Source organism: Scyliorhinus torazame, chromosome 7, assembly GCF_047496885.1.
Source record: "Scyliorhinus torazame isolate Kashiwa2021f chromosome 7, sScyTor2.1, whole genome shotgun sequence".
In the NCBI taxonomy this organism is placed as follows: Eukaryota; Metazoa; Chordata; class Chondrichthyes; order Carcharhiniformes; family Scyliorhinidae; genus Scyliorhinus; species Scyliorhinus torazame.
Genome location: NC_092713.1, coordinates 13,585,505 through 13,600,495, shown reverse-complemented (window position 1 = coordinate 13,600,495; position 14,991 = coordinate 13,585,505). Strand labels below are relative to the sequence as shown.

Here is a 14,991-nt window from a genome sequence, read left to right as displayed (position 1 = left end):
TAATCATAGATTATCATTGAATTTACAGTACAGAAGGAGGCCATTCGGCCCATTGAGTCTGCACCGGCTCTTGGAAAGAGCACCCTACCCAAAGTCAACACCTCCACCCAACACTAAGGGCAATTTTGGACACTAAGGGCAATTTATCATGGCCAATCCACCTAACCTGCACATCTTTGGACTGTGGGAGGAAACCGGAGCACCCGGAGGAAACCCACGCAGACACAGGGAGGATGTGCAGACTCCGCACAGACAGCGACCCAAGCCAGAATCGAAACTGGGACCCTGGAGCTGTGAAGCAATTGTGCTATCCACAATGCTACCATGCTGCCCTTAAGAAACTATAAATCTACACTATATCATTTTACCGTAATCCATGTACCTATCCAATAGCTGCTTGAAGGTCCCTAATGTTTCCGACTCAACTACTTCCACAGGCAGTGCATTCCATGCCCCCACTACTCTCTGGGTAAAGAACCTACCTCTGACATCCCCCCTATATCTTCCACCATTCACCTTACATTTATGTCCCCTTGTAATGGTTTGTTCCACCCGGGGAAAAAGTCTCTGACTGTCTACTCTATCTATTCCCCTGATCATCTTATAAACCTCTATCAAGTCGCCCCTCATCCTTCTCCGTTCTAATGAGAAAAGGCCTAGCACCCTCAACCTTTCCTCGTAAGACCTACTCTCCATTCCAGGTAACATCCTGGTAAATCTTCTTTGCACCTTTTCCAAAGCTTCCACATCCTTCCTAAAATGAGGCGACCAGAACTGTACACAGTACTCCAAATGTGGCCTTACCAAAGTTTTGTACAGCTGCATCATCACCTCACGGCTATTAAATTCAATCCCTCTGTTAATGAACGCTCGCAACCATAGGCCTTCTTCACAGCTCTATCCATCGATGTGTCCATCGTGGAAGCAGATGAACTCGAGCGAACTGACGATGATCAACGGATTCACCGATACGTCCAGAAGGGACTTCCCGCACTCGCGGGCCGACTGGGAAGGACTTCAGAAGGAGGCGGCACATATTGACAACCTTTGGAGCACGGAGCGGGAGCTCATCCAGACTCACGCCGAGAAGGCGGCGGAACTGTTTCAATCACAGAACATTTTCTCTAAAATCTGGAATTGAGGACTGAATACCAATATCCATCCATGGATACGTATTATATCCCACGTTGTTGTACTTTTGCAGCTGTTTATATTGTTTGTATTTTTTATCATGCTCTGTTGATTCAGACGCCACATTAGGGAATGGCAGACAGACTGTCGCCCCCTAGTTAAAGAGGAACAGTTACGACTCTTGCCTGTTGTTCATTCCACACCAAGGCTACAACAAATTTTGTATGTCTCTTCAATGGCCTGTTCTTGGGCTAGCCAAGGGCCAAAAGGGGGGATTGAAGGAGGGGTTCAGTGATGATACCTTTTAACCACTAAATAGTTAGCATCGATTCGATTAATTTTGCATAAGTTACTTTATTAAGGATTGGGATGAATTATAGGAAGAGTACCGAGTAATCGTTATTAACCATTAAACATGTATTTTTAGGACACAGCAATAATAAGTAATCGATAGTGAAACAATCCAGTGTGCTGCTTCTGTTGTTCTGTTTCTCACAGACAAACAGCACAGGAAGTTGCGATTGTACATAGCTGTCAGGTTGAGCATCCTGGCATCAATCATGGATTGCTTGCAATTCTATTGGTTGAAGTTTAAACATTGCTTGCAATTCTATTGGGTGAGTTTAAACATATCAGCTTCAAGGATTGGATCACAGTCGACTGGGGCGGGCGATTGATTTTTGAATGTTGTATATGTGTTGAGTTCATACCTTTGTTCTGTAGACAGGACCTTGGCATCTTTCCAGGTCTTATCTCTCATGTACATGAAATCAAGCTTGTAGGAATTAAACCACCTTCAGATTGTTGATGTGTCTGCTGTTCTTTGTACTGAGTTGAGCCAGAGGAGAAAGGCCCATGTGGAATCCGACTCAATACACAGGCCTTGAAACCGCTCCAGCACGTGGTGCGCATGCGTGGGACCCCTGGAAAAGCATGCAAAATGGCCGCATTTGGGCGATGGCCTGACACTCTCAGCCTCGTGGAAGGCAAGTTGGTCCTGCCCTGCCGACTTAAGGCAGGAATAGCGACGTTTTGCCTGTTCATGGACTTTGCACGTCTTGATGGCTACTGGCAGGGTCATATTTTTATTTTTAGGAGCTGCTCCCGCAGGGTGTCGGAATGGACGGCAAACACGATCTGATCCCTGATGAGGGAGACAGCGGTGTCACCGTAGTTGCAGGATTGCGCTAGAATGCACAGATGAGTGAGAAAAGACTGGAAAGGCTCATCCTTACACTGAAGGCACTGCTGGAAGACATAACGCTCGAAGCTTTCGTTCGTTTCGGCTTCACAGTGACTGTCGAATTTGGCGAAGACGGTCTGGAACTTGGTCTTGTCCTCACCGTCAGCAAAAGTGAGCGAATTGAAGATTTGGATGGCCTGGTCCCCCGCAGTCGACAGTAGCAGTGCGGTTTTTCGGGCATCGGACGCACTTTTGAGGCCCGAGGCCTTAATGTATAGACCGAATTTCTGCTTGAAGACCCGCCAGTTGGCGCCAAGGTTTCCGGAGATCCGGAGCTGTGGAGGTGCCTGGAGCTTTTCCATGCTGCTTGAAGGCAGTTGCTGGTCGTCAGTGAATTTTCGAAGGTAAATTACTTGGAAGCAGTAGCCACTCCTGGTATCGTGTTGTGTTATTCGCCCTGGGGAAACATGGACTGCAACACGATGTAGATAAACGATAAAGCATACACCAAACGCATGCGTTGATTCAGTAAGATTTATTGAACTTCAGTAACGAAGCACATAGCTGCCTGTGTGTTGACTCTCTACTACTCTAAGTAAACTAACACTAACTATCTAGACCAGGCTAGCTCTGATCCACGTGTAGAAGGTGTTGAATAATTTGTACACCCTGACTGTCGCTACAGTTATCATCAGTGGAAAGAGGCAGAGTGCTGATGCCTCGTGTGTTTTATAGTTGGAAGGCCCCGCTGGTGGTCTGTCTGGTGATTGGCTGTGTTCTGTTCTGTATGTTGATTGGCTCAATTGGGAGTCTGTCACTGCCTGCTTTTACCTCACGATGTGCGTGGGTGCACATTATGACATACATCTCCTCTAAACCTTGCCCATCACACCTTAAACCTATGCCCCCTAGTAATTGACCTTTCTACCCTGGGAAAATGTCTCTGACTATCCACTCTGTCTATGCCCCTCATAATTTTGTAGACCTCTATCAGGTCCCCCCTCAGCCTCCTTCGTTCCAGTGTGAACAAACCAAGTTTATTCAACCTCTCCTCATAGCTAATGCCCTCCATACCAGGCAACATCCTGGTAAATCTCTTCTGCACCCCCTCTAATGCCTCCACATCCTTTTGGTAGTGTGGTGACCAGGATTGAACACTATACTCCAAGTGTGGCCTAACTAAGGTTCTAAACAGTTGCAACATGGCTTGCCAATTTCTATGATCAATGCCCCGGCCAATGAAGGCAAGCATGCCGTCTGCCTTCTTGACTACCTTCTCCACCTGTGTTGCCCCTTTCAGTGGCCTGTGGACCTGTACACCAAGGTCTCTCTGACTGTCAATGCTCTTGATGATTCTACCATTCACTGTATATTTCCTACCTGTATTACACCTTCCAAAATGCATTACCTCACATTTGTCCGGATTAAACTCCAACTGCCATCTCTCCGCCCAAGTCTCCAAACGATCTAAATCCTGCTATATCCTCTGACAGTCCTCATCGCTATCCGCAATTCCACCAACCTTTGTGTCGTCCGCAAACTTACTAATCAGACCAGTTACATTTATATACACTGCGAACAGCACAAGTCCCAGCACTGATCTCTGCGGAACACCACCAGTCACAGCCCTCCAATCAGAAAAGCATCCTTCCATTGCTACTCTCTATCTTCTATGACCTAGCCAGTTCTATATCCACCTTGCCAGCTCACCCCTGATCCCGTGTGACTTCACCTTTTGTACCAGTCTGCCATGAGGGAACTTGTCAAAGGCCTTACTGAAATCCATATAGACAACATCCATTGCCCTACCTGCATCAATCATCTGTGTAATAGGGCATCAAAAACAGGCCATTCTGCCCACTCAGTCTATGTTGGTGTTTATGGCCCAGTTGAGCTTCCTCTCATCCTTCCTCATCCAAATATGCCATCCTAACCCTCAATTTCCTTCTCCTGTTGCCTCACTTCCCCTTAAATGTCTTGACACTATTCACTTCAAATACTCCCTGTGTAGACAAGTTCCACATTCCTAATCTCTAAAGTGGTGCACGTGAATCTGGACCCGGGTCCCCGGGAGGCCATATTCGGGGTGTCGGACCAGCCGGGGTTGGAAACGGGCGCGGAGGCAGATGTTGTAGCCTTCGCCTCGTTGATCGCCTGAAGGCGGATCCTGCTGGGATGGGGATCAGCCTCTCCACCCTGTGCTTTGGCATGGCGGGGGGACCTGCTGGAATTCTTGACTCTTGAAAAGGTCAAATTTGAACTGAGGGGAAGGATGGAGGGGTTCTAAAATTCATGGGCGTTATTCATTGTGCACTTTCGAGAATTGGACCACAGCGAACATTAGGGAGGGGGCTGGGACGGTTGTGGGGGGAGAGGGACTTTCTGTGTTAATGGTGACTATGGGTGATTCCTGATTCCTTTTTGTCATTTGTTTGTGTTAACATGTGGGCTACTGTTCGGGGATTTGGTGGGAGGATGGAATCGTTGTTATTGATATGGGGATTGACATATTTGTTACTGATTATTGTTTATTGTTGGGTGTAAATTTGGGAGAAAATGTGTAAAAGGAGGAGAATAAAAAATATATATTTTTTTAAACTGCAAAACTCCAATCCAGCAGGCTCTCTGAATGGTGAGAGCCACTCTTCTCAATAAATGTTACACTCTGACTGGGCAGGACTTCAATCAAGCAGCCCTCTGAATGGTCAGAGTTACCTGTCAATCACACCAATGTTACACTGTAACTGGGCGAGACTCCCATCCGTAACTCACAAAGTGTCAGCTCTTGTCAGAACCCTGATGTATAAAGTTCCGAGTGAGATTCACCTCCAGGAGAGGGGGAGAGCCGGTGAGAGCGGGACCTGCCTTTCCTGACCCTGCTGTGGGAATAATCCCTGGGGATTTCCAGGTTTCTTAATACTTGGGAACCATGAGATCGGCAGGACGCCGCAGAACTCCGAGTGCTGGGGTGAGTCAGTGCATGGACAGTGTTGTGTCATCTTTCGAAATATGACAAGGGCAGGAAAGGGAAAAAGAAACCACTTTGGCAACATCTGTGGTGGCTTGTGGGGAATGCCCGCTGCTGCCGAGCACTTGGAGCAAAGGTTAGGACTTCAGGCAATTCTGAAATGTACACCAAGACCTTGAAAAGGGCGATGGAACTGTAAAAAAAAGTGAAGGCAACCCCTTCACAGAAGTGGTCGAGGGTGGGGATGATGTGGTTGGTGTAGGACTAAATAAATATGTTACATTTCCCAAATTGCAACAAGTGAGAAGATTTCAAAAGCTCTGTATTGGTTATGCCACAGGATACAGAACTTCCTTTCAAGCCTGTATCTTATCTTTGCTTCATTGCGCCAGTAGTGGGGCCAGTGCCTGTTTTATTTATGTGCCTGTTTTATATACAAACAAAACTCCCATTGTTCACCAGCATTTCATATGCAGCAGTTAATATTTTAGTTGCAGTGGTCCATTTTATATGGTGAGAAATCACGCTGCATTAAGTTTAAAAAAAAATTGCATTGGTATAGTGCCTTTTAGTTTCGCCATCACAGGAGACGTACAGCCAATGAAGCCCAGCAGCCAATCAGCAATCTCCCACAGACAGCAATGTTGTGCGATCCAGATCATCAGATTTTATGATGTTGACCGAGGGATCAGTCTTGGCCGACTTGGTCAAATTGAAATAGTGCCCTGAGATCTTTCATAGGATCCCTACAGTGCAGAAGTAGGCCGTTCGGCCCATCGAGTCGGCGCTGAACCTCTGAAAGAGCCACCCTACCTAGGCCCCACGCCCCCCCACCCTCTCCCCATAACCCAGTAACCCCAACTAACCCTTTGGACACTAAAGGGAAATTCAGCATGGCCAGTCTACCTAACCTGCACATCTTTTGATGCATCCATCCAAACAGATGGGGACCTCAGTTTAACATTTCATGTAAAAGACAGCATTTCTGACAATGCAGCACACCGACAGCACTGCATCTGACCATCAACCTTGATTTTTATGACTACGTCCTGGGGTAGGACCTGAACCCAGAACCTTATGATTTAGAGGCCAGAGTGCTACTGAGATTACAAGACAACCATTAATGCAGTATACGAGCCTGCTATCACCCCCTACATCTAACTAGATCAATGTATTTTGTCTTTATTTAGTTTCTCCTTATACTTTGCAGTTTTCCGCAACAACGTCCTGTTGTAGCGTGTTCCACATTCCTGCCATTTCTTAGGTAAAGATCTTTTTCTAAATTGCCCATTGGTGATTCTCTTACATTTATGACCTCTGGTTTCAAACTTGCTCACAAGTAGCAACTTCCCTATGACTGGGGTTTACCGGACCAGCCATGGAGGATGCAGCAAGCCTACCAAAAGTCCATTGATTGTCACGAGAACGGACAATCCTGGCAGTGGGCGATACAGGAAAATCCCACCCAATGTCTACCCTTTATCTTAAAGAGCCTTCTCTTCTCTAGAGAAACGAACAACAGCCTACTCAACCTCTACTGCTCAGCATATCCTTGCAGTTCTGGTATTATCCGTGCAAATTCGTTGACATCCTTTCCAGTGTCTGTATAACCTTTTGTTTAATAATATTGAGACCAGCCAGTGAACAGTGCTAACACAAGGGGAGTTTTATGATCCACATGAAAGGCAGACACGATGACTTTGCTTTCACCTGAAGAACAGGTCAGGCAGTGCAATGCTCCCTCGATACCGCAGTAAATATTTGGTGTGCCTGTTTAGACAAGTCCTAAAGTAAATGTTGAAACCAATGCCTTTGAACCCAGAGGCAAGGTTGCTACTGTGGTGATATGCATCACTGTAGGTACACAAAGGGTTAATGTAAATACACTGGGACTAAATAAACACTCGAGGGAGCACCAGAGATATCATGACACACAGACACTCAACGAATAGGTCAGTAAGATAGGACACGACCACTGGGCAGTGAAGACACACCCAGAGGTGACACCACCACAAGGGGGCTACCCATACAAAAGGACAGGACACACATGCTCTTTCTCTTTCCATAGGCGACACTCAGAGAGACAGGGGCAGATCAGGAAGCATCACACTCACCACATGGATTAGAGCAGACTGGTTAGTTAGATTGAGTTACTATAGATAGATTAACAGGAGAGTCGAACTGAAGTAGGAGAATTGTTAAATGTTCAATAAATGTGTTAAACCTATCTCCAAGTCTGAACCTTTGTTTGTCAGAGGGCACACCAAGGAAGCAGCTTATGTTACATGAAGAAGCATAACACAACATGGTACCAAGGCTGCTGCCAAGCTGGCAGTAGAACGAGGTAGTTACTGTCCCTCTAATAATAGAACTGAGAAGGATGATATACAAAGGTCAAGGAGGTCAGGAAACGTTTTCAGAGACATAATAGGGAAGTAGATCAGTTCCGAAATTGAAAGGTGTAAAGTGAAAGCTGCTCAAGTGTGTGGTGGATGGAGGTTCAATCAGGACTTTCTACAGGGAATTGGATTGTTATCTAAAAAGGAAGAGTGTGCAGGGTTCAAGCCACACGGCGGGGAGGGGGGGGGGGGGGGATGGTTGGCGGTGATGAGACTTGCTGCATTGATCATTGGAGAGCCGGCATAGATACAATGGGCTGAATGGCCTCCTTCGCTGTAACAGTTCTGTGAATCTGTAAAATGTGGACGAGAGGAAAATGGGAGAGACGATTACGAGGGACAAACTGCATTTTTTAGGAATATCCCAAAGTGCTACACAGCCAATGAGCTACATTTGGAGTGCAGTCACTGTTGGCGGAAGGTACTGTTGATGGTGCGGCACGGTGGCACAGTGGTTATCACCGCTGCCTCACAGCGCCAGGGACCCAGGTTCAATTCCAGCCTTGGCTGACTGTGTGGAGTTTGAACGTTCTTCCCGTGTCTCCGGGTACTCCAGTTTCCGCCCACAGTCCAAAGGTGTGGCCAGGCTATATTGTCCCTTAGTGTCCAGAGATGTTCAAGTGGGTGGAGTTACAGGAATAGGACTGGGGTGTGGGTCTGGGTGGGATGCTCTTTCAGAGGGTGGGGGCAGACCTTTTGGGCTGGATGGCACTGTAGGGATTTGATGATTCAATGATATGTCAGCGTTGGTCACAGAGAGAACTCCCTTTCCCTTCTTTGAATATTGCTACAAGGTAATTTATATCTCTGGTTGCCAGGTGGGCCTAGGCTTAATGTCTCACCCATAAAATGGCACCTGTAGCAATACAGGACTCTTACTCCTGCACTGAGGTGTCGGGGCCTGAACCCATTACCTTTTGTTTCAGAGATGAGAGTTCTGCCACTGACCAAATCATCCAAAGCTTTTAAGGAGTAAGATTTGAAGACAGCATTCAGATCAGGGCATTCGTAATTGCACAGGAAGAAAAATGAGATATTGCGCATGAGGCGTTTGTGATTAATTTTCTTAAAGCGATGTCGAGCGGTAAAACTGGAATATATATGTAATGCAAATTTATTTGTTATACTTGTACTTGGCTACATCTAACAAACTTAATAGTCAACAACAACTTATATTAATATAGTGCCTTTATGATTGTGCTTGCTGAAATTAAGCCTGCAGGTACAACAGGCAGTAAAGAAGGTCAATGATATGTTGGCCTTCATAGTGAGAGGATTTGAGTGTAGGAATAGGGATGTTTTATAACAATTATATAGGGCATTGGTGAGGCCACAGCTGGAGTATTGTGGGCAGTTTTGGTGTCCTTATCTGAGGAAGGATGTTCTTGCTGTGGGGGGAGTGCAGCGAAAGTTTACCAGGCTGATTCCTGGGATGGCAGGACTGTCGTATGAGGAGAGACTAAGTCGTTTAGGATTATAGTCATTGGAGTTTAGAAGAGTGAGAGGGGATCTCATGGGAACTTATAAAATTATAACAGGATTAAACAGGGTAGATTCAGAAAGAACATTCCTGATGGTGGAGGAGTCCAGAACAAGGGGTCATAGTTTGAGAATAAGGGGTAAACCTTTTAGGACTGAGGTGAGGAGAAGTTTCTTCCCTTTTATTGCCTCTGATCGATGTTTGTATATAAAAGGATGTGTGTGTTTTATTGCCTTTGGGGTGATTGTCCCAATATTAATAATCCCTGTAACCAGATTTCTTTTTGTCTGACTTTTTAAAAAAAAGGTTATTTATGATCACACATTTGCGCTGGATGTTTAAAAGATGGTGTCTTCTTCCCGCTACTCTCACACACAAGGATTAGACATACATGAAGATAAGAAAATACAATTATGATTCGTGATTGTATCAATCCTTGCAGCAGGCCTGCAAGTTTCTTAGATGAGTTGATGCTTTAGTTAAATGAACATCTTCCAAAGAAGAGGCTTATCAGCAAGATGTGAGAGGAGGCGGCGGCATTGTGGTATTGTCACTGGACTAATAATCCAGAGACCCAGAGTACTGCTCTGCAGTCCCAGGTTCAAATTCTGCCACTGCACATGGTGAAATTTGAATTCAATAAAAATCTGGAATTAAAAGTCCAGTGATGACCATGAAACCATTGCCGATTGTCATTAAAAACCCATCTGGTTCACTAATGTCCTTTAGGGAAGGAAATCTGCCGCCCTTACCCGGTCTGGCCTATATGTGACTCCAGATCCATAGCAATGTGGTTAACTTTTAACTGTTCCCTCAAGGGCAATTAGGGGTGGGCAATAAATGCTGGCACAGTCCCATGAACGAATTTTTAAAAATTATGAGAAAAAGGAATCCATTTTCAGCAAACCAGTTAAAATCTAAAGTGTTCACGTGCAAGTTAGATTTGAAAAAAACTATTGATCAATCAGTAAAACATATGAAAGAGAAAAACTTGCATTTATATAGCAGTTTCCACATCCTCAGGATAAACATATTAGGAGTAGGGTCCTGGAGCCCGCTACGCCATTCAATAAATTCCTGGCTGACCTGGACTGTAACATCAACCCCACATTCTTGCCCAACACCTGGTACCCTTTCATCCCCTGGTTAAACAAGAGTCTAATCAAAACTTATGAAAATAGTCACTGTTGCCAGTAAACCTAATAGGAAGGGAAACATTTTTTCATTGCCTGGCCGGGGAATTTCTGGCTGGGGAATCTAAAATGCAGGGGTGGGGTATGGTCTCAGGGCAAGGGGTCAATTATTTAGGACTGAGATGAGGAGCAATTTATTCACTCAAAGGGTTGCGAATCTTTGAAATTCTCTCCCTCCCTCAGAGGGTGCTCCATTGTCGAATATATTTAAGGCAGACAGATAATTGGTCACTTGGTGAATCAAGGTGTGTGGGGAGCGAGTGGGGATTGAATAGCAGGCGGAGCAGACTGGGAAAGGCATAAGGTCCACTCCCGATCCTATTTCTTACGCTTTTATTTATTTTTGGCGTGTGATGAAGATGGAAAGCTTAGTACCGTAAATAAGTCTTGCACACAACAAGATTTATTTATGATACTAAAAGTGTTAAGCTAGCAAGCAAGTAATTGAGTCAGTAACATATTGTTTGTTTGAAATGTCTGTCGCGACATTGTGCCTTTCCACAAAGCACAGGGCATAGGTTCGTGATGTTTTGTGGAGTTGTCTCGGCCAGCGGAGTAGATTGAATAAGGTAACCGATAACAACGCCTAGAATGTTGTGTGATTGTCAGCGAGTCTGGCCATTCAGTGTATCACCCACCGTTTGCTACTTTCGAGTTCCTGATCCTTCCACCTCTGTTGCTCTTCAATGGAAAATTACCCAGGAATTGCAACACCCTGGGAGACTGGAATTAGAAGTGGAGGCATTTAGAATTTGTCTCTTTGGGGAGAAGGTGAATGACAAAGCCATTTAACACATGACTTTTGGAACGTTATTTAAGGTAGCAGTCGCAGGAAATAAAAGATACCATACTGAAGAAGTTATTTATTTTATAAGTACTAAGGGCGGGTGGGGGGGGGGGGGGCTCAGTGGTTAGCACTGCTGCCTCACAACGCCAGGGACGCGGGTTTAATTCTGGCCTTGGGGTGACTGTGTGGAGTTTGTACGTTCTCCCCGTGTCTGCATGGGTTTCCTCCCACAGTCCAAAGATGTGAAGGTTGGGTGGAATGGCCACGCCCAATTAGCCCTTAGTGCCCAGGGATGTTCAGATTAGGTTACGCGGATGGGGCTGAGTGGGTGGGTGAGTGGACCTGGGTGGGGTGCTCATTCAGAGGGTCGGTGATTGATTGATTTATTGTCACATGTACCGAAGTACAGTGAAAAGTATTTTTCTGCGACCAAGGGAACGTTCACAGTAGACAAAAGAATAATCGACAGATAACATTGACAAATGGTAGATCGACAAATAGTGATTGGTTACAGTGCGGAACAAACAAAGCGAATACATGAGCAAACGTAGCTTAGGGCGTCATGAATATTGTTCTTACAGGGAACAGATCAGTCCGAGGGAGAGTCGTTGAGGAGTCTAGTAGCTGTGGGTTAGACACTGTTCCTATGTCTGGATGTGTGGGTCTTCAGACTTCTGTATCTTCTGCCTGATAGAAGGGTCTGGAATAGATGGGCTCCTTCTGCACTACAGGGAATCTTTGAACAGGTTACATATGACACATTAATCAGGATATTGCCTAGATTTCCTGCAGATTTCCTCACTCACCCCCTTTGTTCTACTATTGGTGACAGAGCCTTTTAGAAATACCTTCCAAAACCTTATTGCCTCGCTACATATTTCCTTTGTCTGTTGTGCCCATGGCCTCTTTGATGGCCCATATATCCTAGAAGAGGATATAGAATCATAGAATTTACAATGCAGAAGTAGGTCATTCGGCCCATTGAGTCTGCACCGGCTCTTGGAAAGAGCACCCTACCCAAGCCCACACCTCCACCCTATCCCCATAACCCAGTTACCCCACCCAACACTAAGGGCAATTTTGGACACTGAGGGCAATTTAGAATGGCCAATCCACCTAACCTGCACATCTTTGGACTGTGGGAGGAAACCGGAGCACCCGGAGGAAACCCACGCACACACGGGGAGAACGTGCAGACTCCGCACAGACAGTGACCCAAGCCGGGAATCGAACCTGGGATCCTGGAGTTGTGAAGCAATTGTGCTAACCACTATGCTACCATGCTGCCATTGTCCATATGATGTGGACAATGCCAACGACCGGAAACGCTGGCTGAAATTGTCCGGACGTTCCTGCCAGTGAGATATTCTGGTCCTGCAGGCAGGAAAACTCTGTTCCTTTCTCCACAGATCCTGCCAGGAAATCCCAGCATCTTCAATTCTTATTTCTGGTTTCCGGTATCTGCAGTATTTTGTTTTTGGATTACCTGGTCATTAATTTTGTTACTATAGTGGGATCTTCCTGTGTCCAAATTGGCCTTCTGCATTTTATTATGTACTACAGTAGCTCCATTGTATTGACTTCTGGATGCCCCTGAGAATTAGGGTTGAGGTGCAAATGTCCTGGGTGATGTAAAAGTTCCTATGAAAGCAAATCTTGGCCGGAAGACTCCGGCGGGATTATCCGGTCCCGCTGGCATCCCAGTCCGGCGGCATGGCGTGGCTTCAATGCGAATTCCGATGGACGCGGTGGGAGCAGAGAATCCCGCCGCCAGCGAACGGCGCGCCACCTCCCGCAGCCGAGCAGCTAGCGACTGGGAGGGCGGAGGGGCCCGCCCTCTTTTCGTCAAGTGAATCTGTCTCTTTCGAATGGCAGTCGATGACATTGTTTTCTTGTGATTTTTGCAGTGACTTGCTCCTTTTCTAATGCAAAAATGATTTTTTTGACGGAATCTGTGCAGACTGTGGCAGATTTGCGATTCTTCAAGTTTTTTTTATCGGAACACAAGACCTTTTGGGGATTTGACCCGCACGAATTTCCAGTGGTGCGGAGACAAGCTGCTCAAGGTCAAAACTGTAAATTAGGACTCCGTTGGCAGCAGTCCTTACTCTTGAGCCAGGAGTTTGTGTGTGCAGAGAGTCGAACATATAACCTAGACTGACATTCAATGCAGAGTGCAGGGGGCATGCGTTGTCTGAGCTGTCACCCTTCTTTTGGTTTCAATTTTTTACAAAGAATTTGCAACAAACAAAATCAGAAAGGTAGCAGAAGGTGTCATTGTAGAGCAGGCACAGCACAAAACAATAATCATTGCATAGTATGGAGCAAAAATGACTGAATGATTCAGGGACAGAATCCCCAACTTTCTCCTTCCATGGATAAGTGACACCTCTGCACCCAAAAGACCATACGACGTAGGAGCAGAATTAGTCCACTCGGCCCATCGAGTCTGCTCCGCCATTCAATCATGGCTGATATTTTTCTCATCCCCATTCTCCTGCCTTCTCCCCATAACCCCTGATCCCCTTATTGACCAAGAACCTATCTATCCCTGTCTTAAAGACACTCAGTGAATTGGCCTCCACAGCCTTCTGCGGCAAAGAGTTCCACAGATTCACCACCCTCTGGCTGAAGAAATTCCTCCTCATCTCTGTTTTAAAGGATCGTCCCTTTAGTCTGAGATTGTGTCCTCGGGTTCTAGTTTTTATGACAAGTGGAAACATCTTCTCCACGTCCACTCTATCCAGGCCTCGCAGTATCCTGTAAGTTTCAATAAGATCCCCTCGCATCCTTCTAAATTCCAACGAGTCCAGACCCAGAGTCCTCAAACGTTCCTCATACGACAAGCTCTTCATTCCAGGGATCATTCTTGTGAACCTCCTCTGGACCCTTTCCAAGGCCAGCACATCCTTCCTTAGATACGGGGCCCAAAACTGCTCACAATGCTCCAAATGGGGTCTGACCAGAGCCTTATATAGCCTCAGAAGAGCATCCCTGCTCTTGTATTTTAGCCCACTCGACATGAATGTTAACTTTGCATTTGCCTTCCTAACTGCCGACTGAACCTACACGTTAACCTTAAGAGAATCGTGAACAAGGACTCCCAAGTCCCTTTGTGCTTCTGGATATGGGGAGCATTGCTCCACCCATAGCTAAAAAACAAAATTTCAGAGTAAGGAAACGATAATCTGGGAATGCCAGTGCTAAGGGGAAATCGACTAACTTCGACAGCGCAGTTTAAACTCTTCTCCAGATCCAGACTGGACCAGGTGACTATCTGCGGTAAAGCACGTTATTGTATTATATGCATTGTACTGTATCGTACCTGCCTGGGCTTGTCCAGGCTGGCTCCGCCTGTGGCTCCTCCCCTCGGGCTTCTGTATAAAGGTGGCAAGTCTCCACCTCTGGACCAGTTCGGGACCAGAGGCAGGAGGCTTGCTGTTTAGTGTATTAAAGCCTCAGTTACGTTTATCACTCATCGTGTATTATTGATGGTGTATCAATTTAATACAATAAACGTCTAAAGATGAACTCTTCACTCAAGTTGAACTCCTCACTCAAGCCTGATCGCTTGCAACTAGACCCACAAGCAGCCGACGCTACAGAGACGTTTGAACACTGGCTAAGCTGCTTCGAAGCTTACCTCGCATCCTTCAACGAAGACTTCACAGAACTCCAGAAGAAGCAGGTCCTCCACGCACGGGTGAGCCCAAGAGTCTTTCACCTCATCAGGGACGCCCCCTGGTACGCGGAGGCAATAACGATGCTAAAAGGAAATCCATTAACCAGGTATATGCTAGGCACCTCCTCGCCACGAGACGTCAACGCCCTGGGGAATCACTTGCAGAAT

The 14,991-nt window shown here is 46.1% G+C and overlaps 1 protein-coding gene across 1 annotated transcript in view; it reads left to right on the top strand.

The window, feature by feature from the left end:
* The first annotated feature begins 5,116 nt into the window (after positions 1–5,116).
* spata1 (spermatogenesis associated 1) overlaps positions 5,117–14,991 on the top strand; it is an 88,559-nt gene continuing 78,684 nt past the window's right edge. Inside the window, exon 1 of the mRNA XM_072510346.1 lies at positions 5,117–5,282. Within this exon, the coding sequence (XP_072366447.1) occupies positions 5,244–5,282 (39 nt within the window). The 5' untranslated portion in view covers positions 5,117–5,243. The remainder of the gene's footprint in view (positions 5,283–14,991) is intronic.